We start from the raw sequence: 16,078 nt of genomic DNA, 5'->3' as shown, positions 1-16,078 counted from the left end.
CGGGCAAATTTTTCTCTCTATATTGTTAACTTTTCTTTTTTGGACAGTGATGTTTCTTTGGCACCTTATCATGTACGATGGTATATCACAACTCGTTCGCTGTAGTGACGTTTTACATCTCATTGAAGGTGTATAACTGGTAAATTATTAAAAGTCAGATATTTCGTTGCCACAAATGTTCCTTAAAACTTTTACTTAATTCTTCCATAGATATAAACATTTCGTTTGTAGGTTTCGTAGAACCTGTCGAAAACTTATTTCTAAAGGAATCGCATGCACATCCTATTTTTTACGGACTCCGAAATGTGTTTTACCGAACCTAGAAATTTAAATACGATTCGGGTAAACTTATAGATCATTTAAATAAATCTGCTCTGAAAGGTTGCCAATTCAACACTATAATTATAATTATGAATATTGGTACCTATATTAATTTTGATATCAGAAAATTAAAATTGAAAAAAACCTTTTTATACTCGCTAGTATACACATTCATGGCTCTACAATCTGTTGATATCTGTATCTTAACATTGCACAAGGTCATGTTTTTTTCTGATTGTTATGACGCCTTTGTGCTAAATCCATTGGATGTTGGATGTTTACCGATTGATGTTTCAATCTCCGATGCATGATTGTTTTAATCAGTTGTTATTGGCTTTGAACTAGCAGTCAGTCACTGCCATGTATACTCTGTAGTTTTGTTATAAAAATGTCTGCTTTGTATCCAACTAATTAATTATACGAATTCCAGCTGTTCAGGGATTTTCTTACGTTTGTTCACCACTGTCCTAGGTTAAGGAAGGGTTACCTTTGCGCGCCTTCAAACTAGTTTAACGTCGCCACATTATGTATGTGCATGTCCAAAGTCAAGAGCCTGTTATTCAGTGGTTCGATTACTGTGGTTCTATCATATTTATTTTTCGTTTATCATTTTGTACATAAATCAATTCACAAGCTTTCTAATTTGAGTTGTTTTACATTTCCCATGGTCCATTGCAGGGCCTTTTATTTCTGATATCCCATAGTAGGCAATTTCAGTGTCATCCGGTCTGCTGTGGTTAGTTGTCGCGTTTGCAATCATACCACATCTTCTTATTTTTATATGATTGTTGCAAATGCACTGAATGTCATACTATATCGTTTCTAAACAATGATACTTTCAGAACGACATCGATATTACACGGCTATAAGATTGAGAGAAAAAAAATCATGTTTATTAGGACAATGTATTTGTTTGTAAGATCGTACTTTTTCACAGTTTAAATCATGTCCAAATCAAAATGAATGTTGTCATCAATCATTTTATACATGTGTTATATTTCCTATTTTGCAAATTCGGAATAATTTAGAAGAAAATAGATTTTACAGATGTTTGACAAATATTGATAATTATTCATTCATTAATTATACATGCTATATTTTGAATAAAAGAAAGAGTGTAGGCAATTAGGCCTATTGTCAAAATTACATACGTTGTCGCAACATAGGTATACGAAAATCAATAATTTAGATTAAAGTGCCAGCTTGGTTGACAAGACAAAATTGAGTGACCAATTAAAATGTTGTGGTCAGTTATGAAATTATGTAACGGGAATTTTCATTGGTAAAACGAAGGAAACCTGGGATCTCTAAGCACGTGAGCAACGACATTTTTAAGCTAGTGTTTTGGGCTATTCGTCAGTTGCCATGAGATCTCAGTTGTAATAAAATATAGTTATTTTGGAATTCTTCGTTTTTACCAGGCCAGCTAAAGTCCAGACGACATAGGCTGAAAGTCAAGTACGACACATGTAGTGATACATGTAATAAAGAGGCCAGTTGAAATCCGCCACTGGGTGCGGAATTCTCTCGCTGTGTTGTAGACCATTTGGTGGTCTAGGGATATGTTCTGCTCTATGATTGGGTTGTTGTCTGTTTGACACATTCCATATTTCCATTCTCAATTTCATTACGGATCTGAACCCAAGCCCGTGGATAATTTAGGATTTTATCAGAGGTATAAAATGTAATCGATTTTATTTAATCTTATATCATGTCATATTTCTAAATACTAAACAACCAAAGGGCTCACTTTAGTGATGAAATATCGTCTATACCCCATTTTTACCATTCTACAGTAAATTCATTACTTATGTAGGAGTAGACACATCAGTTTGATTGTACAAGATGCAAAATACTCAGCAATGTCTTATACATGCCGCTAGTAGAATAGCAATATGTAACTTTGCAATAACTATTTAGGGGGGGGTTCTTGGTGATACAAACTTGCTGCTCCTATCATACATAATCCTTTTCAGTAGGTGTCCAGATTCATTTTGCTATTTTTAAATTTTCACATCAGGTTATAGGTGAAGAAAATCAGTGAAACCATGGCTGTGAGATCATAGACAAAATAATTCTATAATTTCTTAAATATCATGATCTACTTTTGGACAATATAAGTAGCAAAACCTCCAGTGATCGCCGCAAAATGCAGGATATGTCAAATAGTATTCGGATGTTCCCAAGTCAGCGTGTTGTCACATACAGGAAAGTATGAACTGAATAACTTTCGTTTCATCTACGTTATTCTTCTACTAGGTACAATCACACTAATATTGATACAATGATTTTTTGAACTTCATTATTTTTAAATAAATAAATTATTCGATATGATAAAATGAAGGAAGCATAGTATTCGTTTATATAAATTATTCTTAACACAAACAAAGCTGCCAGTTACAGCAAGTACTCTCTGACCTACGATAGTAGAGGAGCATTATTATTTTCTGGTCCGTGTGTCAGTTCGTCCGTCTGTCCCGCTTCAGGTTAAAGTATTTTGTCAAGGTAGTTTCTGATGAAGTTGAAGTCTTATCAACTTCAAACTTGGTACACATGTTCCCTGTGATATATTCTTTCTAACTAGAGTTTTTACTCCAATTTCATGGTCTTCTTAATATATAAAATGATAGTGCGAGTGGACCATCCGTGCACTATGGACACATTCTTGTTGTTAGTTTTTTTCTGCTTTGTATCGATCTGATAATTTGATATACAATAAGGAGATTTGATATGATTGCCAATGAGACAACTATTCAACAAAGTTCAAATAACATGTATTAAGCCCTTTTCAACTGATGTTTATAGTTTGTTCTTCTGTTGTACTGTTAATCCAATGTTCCAGATTCTGTATACGTGTCCCAAATTAGTAACGTGTCATTCAGTGGTTGTCGTTTGTTGCTGGAAAACTCATTTGTTTTTCGTTCAGCTCATTGTTTTGTATATATCTATGATCAGACCGTTAGTTTTCTTGAAGTTTTAATTGTTTAACTTTTTTTTATTTCGAGGCCTTTTTTATAAGTTGACTCAGCAGTATGGGCTTTGTTGATTGTTAAAGGCCATACGGTGACCTGTAGTTGTGTACTTCTATTTCATTATTTTGTTCTCTGGTGGAGAGCTGTTTTGTCACTAATCAAAATACATCTTCTGATTTAAAAAACAAAACAAAAACACACACACTCATTCAAACAGGTAATGTGAACTATTGTTTTTTGTTATCATATTGAATTTCAATTTGTGCTTTCCGTAATATTTCTCATATAGCTATTAAATCTTAATCCCTTTTCAGTGATCACATATAGTGCAATGTTAAAACTAAAGTAAGAATTGTAATACAGTAACTACTAGTATACTAGTCAACAAGACAAAATATTGAAAAAGAAAAACTTGTGATAAATACATTTTATTTTTCGAATCCAGACTTGAGAATGAATATAAAAAGGAAGATGGGATATGATTGCCAATGAGATAACTCTCCACAAGAGAACAAATGAACCAGAAATTAACAACAACTTTTAAAAAAACAAAAGAAACACATAAATAAGACGACCACTAAATTATAGGCTCCTAACTTGGAGGGGACATGCGTACAGAATGTGGCGGGGTTAAATGTGTTAGCGGGATCCCAGCTCGCCCCTAACATGGGACAGCGGTGTTACAGTACAATATAAGAACGAACTATAAAAATAAGTGGAAAAACTCAAATACAAATGCTACACGGAGTGGACCTTTGCAGGTACTTGTATATCCCTACAAGATAAAGACACTAGTACTGAGAGTACAACAAATAGAATAAAATCATATATATTATATTTAGGAAAGTGTCAAGTTTTTTTATGCTTTAAAATGTAATATATTTGGTTGCTAGAGTACACTTGATTGTCCGTTCGTATTATTCAATAAACACCTGAGTATTAAGTCAACGAAATTTTGTTACATATTTTTATTTGAAGAGACGCTCCTTATATTTATATTTGTATACATTTTTGATAGAGTTATTTAATATTAATTAAAGACTATTTGAACTCTCAGTCAGAGAAGGTATAAATAATTGCATAGCAATCATATGAATAAAGACATTCAAAAAACATTGTAAAAACATTCAAAACTGATAAACATCAAAGTCCTCGGAAGCAAAAATTATAAACATGTCCTTGGAAGGATGGAATACTATTGTGTCCGGCTTATTAACTTTCTCAAATTTCTCAAGAAGAACTCTGTGTTTTCGACGATTTTTCGAAATTTGAAAAAGCTTTTTTGAATCGTAGCTTGTTGCATATACGTTGTCGTTGCGATCTAGAGCAATAGAAGATATGCTGGTCAAAGCGGGATTTGCGAAATTAAACACTTCGTTTCCATCGGAGAGTTTCCGCCCACTAACTTCACCATGGTCAGTTATTAGGTAAAACCTCTTCTGTTTGGTTGACACCACCAACTCTGATTTACAATTAGATTTCTTAAATGATTGCACTTCTTTTCCATCTAGGTCCAGGATCTTTACGGCTTCACTGCAACACGTGACAAGCTGGTCATTGTAGGTTTGGATTGAAACGGTTCCATTAGCGACATCATATGTTTCAAGAATGTTGAAGTCATCACCATCAATTTCACATTTTAAAAGTTTGTTTTTGAACATCAGGACATATATCTTTTGATTTGATCCAATTGCGATGTCATATGGCGCATCAGGGAGTTTGAATTCTTGGATGTAAAAGAAGTCATCTTCAAACAGAAGCAGACGACAATTTGCCTTATCAGAAACAAGAAGTTGTCCCTCAGGTAGGAATACTGCGCCATAAAATCTTGTTCTTTCTTTTTTGACAGATGTAAGGTGCTTTACGGTAGCCTCCATCAAATCGACGTCGCTTGAAGCCATTATGCCAAGTTGGAATGGGGTGGTACAAATGTATGTGAATGGCGTATGGTTTATCTACAAATTTCAAATAACATTAATTTTATTTTATACTTTAAACCATTGCTGCTGTAATAATAAAGTTCAGTTTGTAAAGGGAAAATGTTTTAAGAGATTGATTGTCAATTTTACAATTGTGTAAAATTCATTTTTTTGAAATAACAATTTTATTGCCAGAGTAAAAGATAAACATGCACTTCAACAAGTTCATATTGAAGGAACATTTTCTTTTAGTTCGAGCGCCGGACAATTTTGTTTGTATCTGACATTAATTTATATGTATGTAATGCAAAAATAAGCAAAATGGACAAGTGCATCCAACCAACTGTAAGCAACTAAGTATACAAAATAATTATTTGTTACTATTTTTCTATAGAAAATTAAATACAAACAATTAGATGAATGAAACAATTAACAAATTGGTACCTGTTTCAATTGCAAGTCAAAATAAAACTAAGTATACATATTTGAATTTATAAAAATTACGTAATATTGATAATTTAATGTTCGGAAATCCGATCAATTAGTCATATGAACTTTTAACGGGCCCGCTTTTAACGATTTTACAAATAAAGGAAAAATACGTGGAAAAATTAAATGATTTAAAACAAATAATAAAATTCAAAATAAAGAAAAAAACTTCACATTGTTGCATTATATAAAACAGAATAATATATAAAAAACAAAAAAAAACATCTTACCAGAATATCTCTACTACAAATTTGTCATTACAGATACTTAATCTTGATTTATATACATTGCGCGTTTCATACATGAAAGGGAAACTTCGCAAAAAAATCAAAAATTCATATTATGTCCATTCTGTATAAAAATGCTCAAATTTATAAATATTAAAGTTCTATTCCGCTAGATAAGAGATCACCATCGATTTTAAATTTTGAGTATCAGTTCTTTGCGTTCCGCCATTTTGTTATCTTGTCCAAATAAAAATCACGATATGTCTATAAACCATAAAGAAACAAAACTACAGTAACCGATGTTGTCGTAATTACGTGTCGATATCTTGTCAATCGTACGGTTGTTTTATCTGACTAACTAACTTGATTCGGAAAATGTTCTTATATTTTTAATAACCATATAGTCTGTTATTTTTAAACTGTTAATATTGGAATTAGTTAAAAAGTCAAAGTTCAAATCATAAATAAGAGTTCCGTGAAAATTGTTTTCGAAAATCTAATTCGTTCATAATTCTTTAAAGTAATATACTTTATTCAAATAAATTAGGATCTTCGCTCCACTGATCACCCGCATGGCTTAAGGTATTACTCCCAAAGGTATTGTGAGGGGTGTAAGGTGACACGACCAGGTATTCAAGCGATTTCCTGTCGGGCCTGCAAGTTCATGCATCGTTTCACTTCTGTAGGTATTGATCAGTGTACACGGCCGATAACTTATAACTTTCCATTTTGAACTATCAGGTGCATGTATAATATACATCTCTGTCTTGCGTGTCCGAAAGTGATATAATATACTTGTCATTACTTAACTCATACGCTTGTTTATAAATAAAATTTCTGGTGTAAAGAATATTATTTATAAAAAAAAAAAAAATGATACCAAAAAAAAAAAATTAAAAAAAAAATGAAGATATACAAATATACGTATTTTTTCCAAGGGTTAATTTGGGGAAAATCAGAGACATATAATTGTATTATATGTCTCTGGCACTATGTAATATTTACTCGTTGTCAATAGTAAAGGACATAGTTGGATCATTCCAGAAATGTTGATTGAAAAAATGTGCGCACTTGTCGACGATTCGTTTATACGCCCGGATAGAAAGTTACGGAACTACAGCGCAATTTAAAATATATACATGTATACATTGAACATAAGAAAGAAACATACATTTTGTGCAAATTGGGGTAAAAGTTTTGTAAATAGACTAGTCCACGTATACCAACAGTATGTAATCATCCAATTCGATAGACTATTGTATACCAAAAGAAGAAGAAGAAGAAGAGGACCAATTTGATTTAAATACAGGTCGATCTATAACTTGCTTTGGTTCATCGAAGTTATGAACATAGTAAAATCACAGATTTATATATCAATTAGATTGTTCTCGAATAAAGTAAGAAATTCGTCATCACCACATCTGTTCCGACATATGCAACTGGACGTACACTAATAATCCCCGAGGGATGTGAATATTTTCTAGGAAAGCTATTGAGTATTAAAGTTTCAAATCATTTTCGGGATTTATTTTCTTTCTTGATATTCAATGACAGCAAATTTAAAGAATAAACTGCTTGTCAGATATTTGTCCGCTTTAGGGGTATTCTTACCAGTTGAACAGACTTATAATTACATTCAAAAATAGGGAAAGATGACATTAAATTCGTTGTCTTTTGTTTATAAACATCTTTGGTCAAATAGTTATTAAGTATTATACGTTGTGAGACGAAGACAACTTTAATAAGGACGTCCCCGATTATGATTAAATTTGGTTGACGTTTTTCACACTTGATAAAGAATATCTATTCGTAATTTTTCGATTCCATTCCAAGAAGACCTTAAATTTGCTGTCAATGTTTTAAGACTTCTCAAGTACAAAAGTATTTTTTTCTTTATTCGTTCATATTATATTCCGCTTCGGTAGAGTTATCTTCAGTGAGTTCCAGTTATTAATTTGTACGTGGCTTTTAAAAAGTCTAAATCTAAGTGTTCTCATTCATTTATTTGCCTAATAAAGACAAATAAAAATACTTTGGTAAATTATAATTTCTAAGTTCTCCTTTTTATTAGACATCAATCAAGGACAAAAGGTGTAAATCATTTCAATCGGACATATGAATTAAGTTTCCCGTCTTTAACCAAAAATTGTGTATTTCTTAGTAAATTAACTTATTTGAATTCAAATAAATAATAGCACCAAACATAATTAAATAATTCCACGGCGATCAATTTTTATTTGTCATCAACTTGAATATATATTTTAAATATGTGTATTGGATGCTCCCCTTGTCTTATAATTCACTGATCCGAATAGACAGTCACACCTGGCAAGGTGTGCCCGAGAGGCGTGGTTAAATACCGAAGTGCAAATAACAATTTACCTTTCAACAAGCCATCTACGAGTATTGCTACAGAACCGTGAATACACACATCGTATCAACCAAGTCATAGCAGAGATAGTAAAAGGTCAATAAGAGTACACCAACAAATTGTCTTTACAGATTATTGTACTTTACTTTGTTCACCTTATCAGTCCGAAAATACATTAATTAAAAATCAATTTATAACTTTTTGTGTTGTCTACAAAAATAATTCGAATATATACGTTTAACATAGAAAATTTATCTCATGAATATGTACAATTGAACGTATGTGCGTTTTATCTTCTTATTATCGGATGGTTATTAGATAAAGCATAAGTCATCGGCGCGCTAACGATTACGTTAAAATATGATTAAAAACCAAGACTTTTAATGATTGTTTTTTAAATCCCGGCATGCAAAAACCAGGAGAAAACGTCACGACCTACAGGAAGTAGTTAATATTTTTTCATTAAATATTGAATTTCTCCTTTATTACTGCACATATAGCGATAAAACTTTGTGAATATATATATTATGTCATAATGAACATATTTAAACCATAAGTAAAAAATCGTGAATTTTCCCTTTAACCAATCATGAGTGATAGACTTTCCTGTATTCCGGTTGTTTACTAACATGTCTAGCTAGTATGATATTGTTTTAAAACATGCATAATTAATGTTTGTTTGTCCATATTTTTAGCAATAAGTAGGTTATGGACCAAAAATGACGTGGTGTATAGATCTGTATACGTACATGGACAAATAGGATTGCAAGAAAAACTGCGATTTATTTTTCACACAAGTTTGGGAATGAATCAAGTATTAATAAATTAACTAAAATGACATACTAGTAATATTCATTTTGTAACTACCACGCCTAAGTACATGTATAATCAAATGGACGGAATCGAAATAGCAATTGAAATTGGAAGTCATATTTCTTAGATTTACAGAGATTCTGTTCATCATGAAAGAATAGTATTTGCAGATTTTGAGTATATTTCCATTAACAACAAAAAATTATAACAGTGACACTGGAAAAATTCTTTTAAGTGCAATTCTTATATATTTGCAAATTGACAACCCTAAACGTATTGATTGCAATGTACAATGCAATTTGTTTTGACGTTGTCTGCTGTATTTTTGTATTTAAAAAAAAACTATATTTGGGGAAACAAGTATAAAAGGCATTGCAATAAAACTTGGTAATTTCTTAAAAAAAAAATACATAAGGTCATGATATTGAAATAAACAAGTGCATAAAGAGCGATCTGTGTTATTTTTTTTTGCACGGATTGCAACAATTTACTTTAATATCTTTACTGCTTTAAGAGAAAACAATATGATCGTATCGCAATCGCTGGTTTAGATTTTAAAACCACTTGCTGTCATTACTAATTAATTAAAATTTACTTGCAATCGAAGATAATTTTTATTGGGTGTCGAAAAAAATGAAATTCATTAAAAACGGAAATATTTATTTATTTTCAAGATACAAATTTGAAAAAAAGTATTTAATTCTTCACAAACAAATATTATTTTCAATTCTCAATAATTGATTTAAAAAATATTAAATTCTATTAGATTTAAACGATCTGTCGGAAAAGAGTACTAACCTGATTGTTTCACAATATCTAGCAGAAAACGTTTACTATGATTATTATACAGTAGTCTTCTTTTATACAAATTACAGCTTCCTCATTCTAACCAATCCCGAGGTTTCTCCTCAAAACTAGTATACCCCTTGTGATATCTTTCCGGCTATTTAAAGGCGTTCCTCTCTTTGAAATTTTCATTTAAATAAACAAATACATATATATATATAATGTGGTTACAAAATTAGTACTGAACGAAAATTTAGAGTACAGGATAAGTTGTTATCATTAAACGGAAAGATTATTAAGGAAATAATGTTATCATTGAAGATCCAAAATCTTCCGGTTTTTGTTTTAAAATTTTAATTTTTCACCAACGGGAAGCCCCTTGAGGAAATGACCAAGGAACGGTTAATAAATGACCATTGCTTTCTCAAGTGTTAAGAAATGTTATTAAGTTCACTGCTGGTTTCATTAGTTTATAAGAATAAAAACTGCCAGTTGGATTTGATAAATAATTAATATTAGTGTACATGTTTTAGAATTATAATTATTTTGAAGAGTCTTGATTATTTGCTTGTTCCCCAAACATATGGTCAGGAAAATGATGACCATTGTTATATCATAGTTCGTTTCTGTATGTGTTACATTTTAATGTTGTGTCGTAGTTACCTCAGTTTTAGTTTGTAACCCGAATTTGTTTTTTTCTCAATCGATTTATATATTTCGAACAGCGGTATTCTACTGTTGCCTTTATTTGTATGTCATATATCGTTGAAAAAAGTTAGAACTGTTACAAATACTATACTTATGCAACCTAGTGTTTAATCGATCGGGTAAATGGATTATTTTATGAATTTGTCCCTTTTTTTGTATTATCTTCTTTAAAAATTGAAAATACTGGCGAAAGAACCAGACTCAAGCTAGCGAACAATAAGCCAGCGAACAATAAGGTGAATCAAGCTAGCGAACAATAAGCCAGCGAACAATAAGAAAACGCGCCAACATGATCATGCCCAAAAACCGAAGACTTGCAACAACACCAAACGTACTTATAAATATGATGACAAATAGATAAATATGATGACAAATAATTTCCAGTAGGAAGATAAATTGTAATTTCATTTTAACACATACAAAGTTTAATTATTTATTCGTGTACTAAATACGACTTTTTTTTTAAAGCCGGGAATCTAAAAAATGTTTTAGCTATTAACCCTTTCTCCTTTCTCTCTGATAAGGGATGGGTTATTATCTGTATAATAATAATAATAACAATTTATAACAACGGATAACAATAAACTAGTGTAGCGATACAATTAGATCTTCAAGCTTATAGAAATTATTTGACTGAAAAGAAAAGCTGATAACCATTATATTCACTTTTCGCCTAAGAACAAGCTAGTTCAGGAAATTATTCATAAGTAAATAGTCTCTCTAGTAATTTATTTATTACATTCTTATAAGAAAAGCGATAAGTGTAAAAACAACACACGTCAAATAGAACAAGAACGATTTGACATAAATATTTTGGTTAATCTAAACAAAAAATTATTTAGATTCAAGCCTATGTAAAATAACTATAATCCTTTAACATTTCCCTACGGCAAAGTCCCGGATGTGGTAGGGTGACCCCTAAGTTGGGGTCGGGTGACCCTACCCTCCCCCTTCTTTAATTCATTGCCAAGTCTCTACGGCAAAGCTTTTAACCACACTAGGTACACTCGATAGGCAATTGCCTAAGCTTGCCTGGGCCCAAAAATCCAGGTGGGTGGTGTTACGGATTTTTTTTCCCGGAGGTCCAAAGTTGGGGTCGGGTGACCATACCCTCCCCCTTCTTTAATTCATAGCCAAGTCCCTACGGCAAAGCTTTTTACAACACTAGGTACACTCGATAGGCAATTACCTCAGCTTGCCTGGGCCCATAGATCCAGGTGGGTAAAGTTACGGATTTTTTTTTTCGGAGGTCCAAAGTTGGGGTCGGGTGACCCTACCCTCCCCCTTCTTTAATTCATAGCCAAGTCCCTACGGCAAAGCTTTTAACCACACTAGGTACACTCGATAGGCTATTAACTAATACTACCTGGGCCCAAAGATCCAGGTGGGTAAAGTTACGGAATTTATTTTTCGGCGGTCCAAAGTTGGGGTCGGGTGACCCTACCCTCCCCCTTCTTTAATTCATAGCTAAGTCCCTACGGCAAAACTTTTAACCACACTAGTTACACTCGATAGGCAATTGCCTAAGCTTGCCATGGCCCAAAGATCCAGGTGGGTAAAGTTACGGAATTTATTTTTCGGAGGTCCAAAGTTGGTGTCGGGTGACCCTACCCTCCCCCTTCTTTAATTCATAGCCAAGTCCCTACGGCAAAGTTTTTAACTACACTAGTTACACTCGATAGGCAATTGCCTAAGCTTACCATGGCCCAAAGATCCAGGTGGGTAAAGTTACGGATTTTTTTTTCGGAGGTCCAAAGTTGGGGTCGGGTGACCCTACCGTCCCCCTTCTTAAATTCATAGCCAAGTCCCTACGGCAAAGTTTTTAACCACACTAGGGACACTCGATAGGCAATTGCCTCAGCTTGCCAGGGCCCAAAGATTCAGGTGGGTAAAGTTACGGATTTTTTTTTCGGAGGTCCAAAGTTGGGGTCGGGTGACCCTTCTCTCCCTCTTCTTTAATTCATAGCCAAGTCCCTACGGAAAAGCTTTTAACCGAACAAGGTACACTCGATAGGCAATTGCCTAAGCTTGCCTGGGCCCAAAGATCCAGGTGGGTAAAGTTACGATTTTTTTTTTCGGAGGTCCAAAGTTGGGGTCGGTGATCCTACCCTGCCCCTTCTTTAATTCATAGCCAAGTCCCTACGGCAAAGCTTTTAACCACACTAGGTACACTCGATAGGCAATTGCCTAAGCTTGCCTTGGCCCAAAGATCCAGGTGGGTAAAGTTACGGATTTTTTTTTTTCGGAGGTCCAAAGTTGGGGTCGGGTGACCCTACCCTCCCCCTTCTTTAATTCATAGCCAAGTCCCTACGGCAAAGTTTTTAACCACACTAGGTACACTCTATAGGCTATTAACTAATCTTGCCTGGGCCCAAAGATCCAGGTGGGTAAAGTTACGGAATTTATTTTTCGGCGGTCCAAAGTTGGGGTCGGGTGACCCTACCCTCCCCTTCTTTAATTCATAGCCAAGTCCCTACGGCAAAGCTTTTAACCACACTAGGTACACTCGATAGGTAATTGCCTAAGCTTGCCTGGGTCCAAAGATCAAGGTGGGTGAAGTTACGGATTGTTTTTTCGGAGGTCCAAAGTTGGGGTCGGGTGACCCTACCCTCCCCCTTCTTTAATTCATAGCCAAGTCCCTACGACAAAGCTTTTAAAAATACTAGGTACACACGATAGGCAATTGCCTAAGCTTGCCTGGGCCCAAAGATCCAGTTGGGTAAAGTTATGGATTTTTTTTTTCGGAGGTCCAAAGTTGGGGTCGGTTACCCTACCCTCCCCCTTCTTTAATTCATAGCCAAGTCCCTACGGCAAAGCTTTTAACCACATACGGTACACTCGATAGGCAATTGCCTAAGCTTGCCTGGGTCCAAAGATCCAGGTGGGTAAAGTTACGGATTTTTTTTCGGAGGTCCAAAGTTGGGGTCGGGTGACCCTACTCTCCCCCTTCTTTAATCCATAGCCAAGTCCCTACGGCAAAGCTTTTAACCACACTAGGTACACTCGATAGACAATTGCCTAAGCTTGCCTGGGCCCAAAGATCAAGGTGGGTAAAGTTACGGATTTTTTTTTCAGAGGTCCAAAGTTGGGGTCGGTGATCTTTCCCTCCCCCTTCTTTAATTCATAGCCAAGTCCCTACGGCAAAGCTTTTAACCACACTAGGTACACTCGATAGGCAATTGCCTAAGCTTGCCTGGAACCAAAGATCCAGGTGGGTAAATTAACGGAACTTTTTTTTTTGAGGTCCAAAGTTTAGGTTTGGTGACCTTACCACCCCTTTTATTTAATTCATAGCAAAGTCCTTACGGCAAAGCTGTTGTCCAAACTAGGAACACTCGATAGGATATTGTTTAAAGTTGCCTGGACACAAAGACCCAGGAGGGTAAAGTTACGGAATTTTTATTTTGAGGTCCACAGTTGGGGTCGGGTGACCCTACTATCCCCTTTCGTTAATCTTTTGTCCCACTAGGAATTAGTAATAGGCACTTGCCTTAGGTTGTTACCTGAACCTTAAGACCCAGTTTGGTAAAGTTACGGAACTTTTTTAATTGAGGCCCAAAGTTGGGGTAGGGTGACCTATCCCATTTCTTTAATTCACAAATATCCCTACGGCAAATCTTTTTTCCTTACTAGGTACAAATGATAAGCACTTGCCTTAGGTTGCCTAGGCCTTGATACCAAGGTGGGCACAGTTTTTTGTTTTTTTAGATCCAAAGTTGGGGTAGGATGACCCTACCATCCCTCTTTTTCCTTCATTTAGTTTTCACTAAGGCAATGTTTTTTTCCCCACTACGTACAAATGATAGGCACTTGCCTAAGGTTGCCTGGGCCCAAATACCCAGGTGGTTAAAGTTACGGATTTTTTTAAGGTCCAAAGTTGGGGTCGGGTGACCCTACTCTCCCCCTTCTTTAATTCATAGCCAAGTCCCTACGGCAAAGCTTTTAACCACACTAGGTACACTCGATAGACAATTGCCTAAGCTTGCCTGGGCCCAAAGATCCAGGTGGGTAAAGTTACGGATTTTTTTTTTCAGAGGTCCAAAGTTGGGGTCGGTGATCTTTCCCTCCCCCTTCTTTAATTCATAGCCAAGTCCCTACGGCAAAGCTTTTAACCACACTAGGTACACTCGATAGGCAATTGCCTAAGCTTGCCTGGAACCAAAGATCCAGGTGGGTAAATTAACGGAACTTTTTTTTTTGAGGTCCAAAGTTTAGGTTTGGTGACCTTACCACCCCTTTTATTTAATTCATAGCAAAGTCCTTACGGCAAAGCTGTTGTCCAAACTAGGAACACTCGATAGGATATTGTTTAAAGTTGCCTGGACACAAAGACCCAGGAGGGTAAAGTTAGGCAATGTTTTTTTCCCCACTACGTACAAATGATAGGCACTTGCCTAAGGTTGCCTGGGCCCAAATACCCAGGTGGTTAAAGTTACGGATTTTTTTAAGGTCCAAAGTTAGGGTAGGGTGATCCTACTAGCCCATTTGTTTAAATCATAAAAAAAAATTTGTAAAGCTTTTGAACCCACTAGATACAATTATTTGCACTTTTCAAAGATTGCCTGACCTTTAAATTTAGGTTCAAAGTTGGGATAGGGTTACCCTATCATCCCCCTCTTTTTATCAATAAAACAATTCCCTACGGTAAAGCTTTCGTGCCCACTTGCCTAAGGTTGCCTAGATTCAAGGACCAAGGTGGGTAAAGTTACTGAATTTTTTTGGCAAAGATTCTGTCCACACTAGGAACACTAGAAAGGATCTTGCCTAAGGTTGCATGAACGCAAAGACCCAGTTGGTATAGTGATGGAAATCTTTTAATTGAGGTACAACTTTTGGGTTTGGTGACCCTACCACCTCCCTTCTTTAATTCATACAAAAATCCCTTTACCAAAGCTTAAATTCGTGAAAATAAATCTGTTTGCAAAAACGCTCCAAACAACATCAGATACATATACAATTTAAGGCACAAAGTTGTCCTGATTACTAGTAGATGATGCATTTGAGTCAATCATATCCAAAATGTACCAATAAATCAATACCTTTAATATAGGCAATGGTTTCGTCCCCGAGGGTATCACCAGCCCAGTAGTCAGCACTTCGGTGTTGACATGAATATCAATTATGTGGTCATATTTGTAAATTTCCTGTTTACAAAACTTTGAATTTTTCGAAAAACTACGGATTTTCTTATCCCAGGCATAGATTACCTTAGCCGTATTTGGCACAACTTTTTGGAATTTTGAATCCTCAATGCTCTTCAACTTTGTATTTGTTTGGTTTATTACTATTTTGATATGAGCGTCACTGATGAGTCTTATGTAGACGAAACTCGCGTCTGGCGTACTAAATTATAATGCTGGTACCTTTGATAACAATTGACATGCTATCGTATCGATATTGATGTTTGTTTCAAACATCTATGACACAAAAATACATACCCAGATGTAAATATCAACAATGTCAGCATGATAG

General features: G+C 34.8%; 2 protein-coding genes across 3 annotated transcripts in view; both read right to left on the bottom strand.

Moving 5' to 3' along the window:
* LOC134726295 (uncharacterized) overlaps window positions 1-15,537 on the bottom strand; it is a 62,940-nt gene extending 47,403 nt beyond the window's left edge. Inside the window, exon 1 of the mRNA XM_063590702.1 lies at window positions 15,528-15,537. The gene's annotated coding sequence lies outside the window, so the exon portion shown is untranslated. The remainder of the gene's footprint in view (window positions 1-15,527) is intronic.
* On the bottom strand, window positions 4,292-10,049 carry LOC134726271 (uncharacterized). Of its 2 annotated transcripts, none has more exons than XM_063590673.1 (2): window positions 9,911-10,049; window positions 4,292-5,248 (listed from the first exon to the last, which is right to left on the bottom strand). In XM_063590673.1, the coding sequence occupies exon 2, from the start codon at window positions 5,192-5,194 to the stop codon at window positions 4,421-4,423; it is 774 nt and encodes a 257-aa protein (XP_063446743.1). In that variant the 5' UTR covers window positions 5,195-5,248; window positions 9,911-10,049; the 3' UTR covers window positions 4,292-4,420. The 2 variants fall into 2 exon arrangements, with proteins under 2 accessions (XP_063446743.1, XP_063446749.1); XM_063590679.1 differs by lacking the exon at window positions 9,911-10,049 and adding an exon at window positions 5,932-5,989.
* Window positions 15,538-16,078: the final 541 nt, after the last annotated feature.

Source organism: Mytilus trossulus, chromosome 1 (assembly GCF_036588685.1).
Source record: "Mytilus trossulus isolate FHL-02 chromosome 1, PNRI_Mtr1.1.1.hap1, whole genome shotgun sequence".
In the NCBI taxonomy this organism is placed as follows: domain Eukaryota; kingdom Metazoa; phylum Mollusca; class Bivalvia; order Mytilida; family Mytilidae; genus Mytilus; species Mytilus trossulus.
Note: the sequence above shows the minus strand (reverse complement) of the source record. Positions and strands in the feature narration are given on the sequence as shown.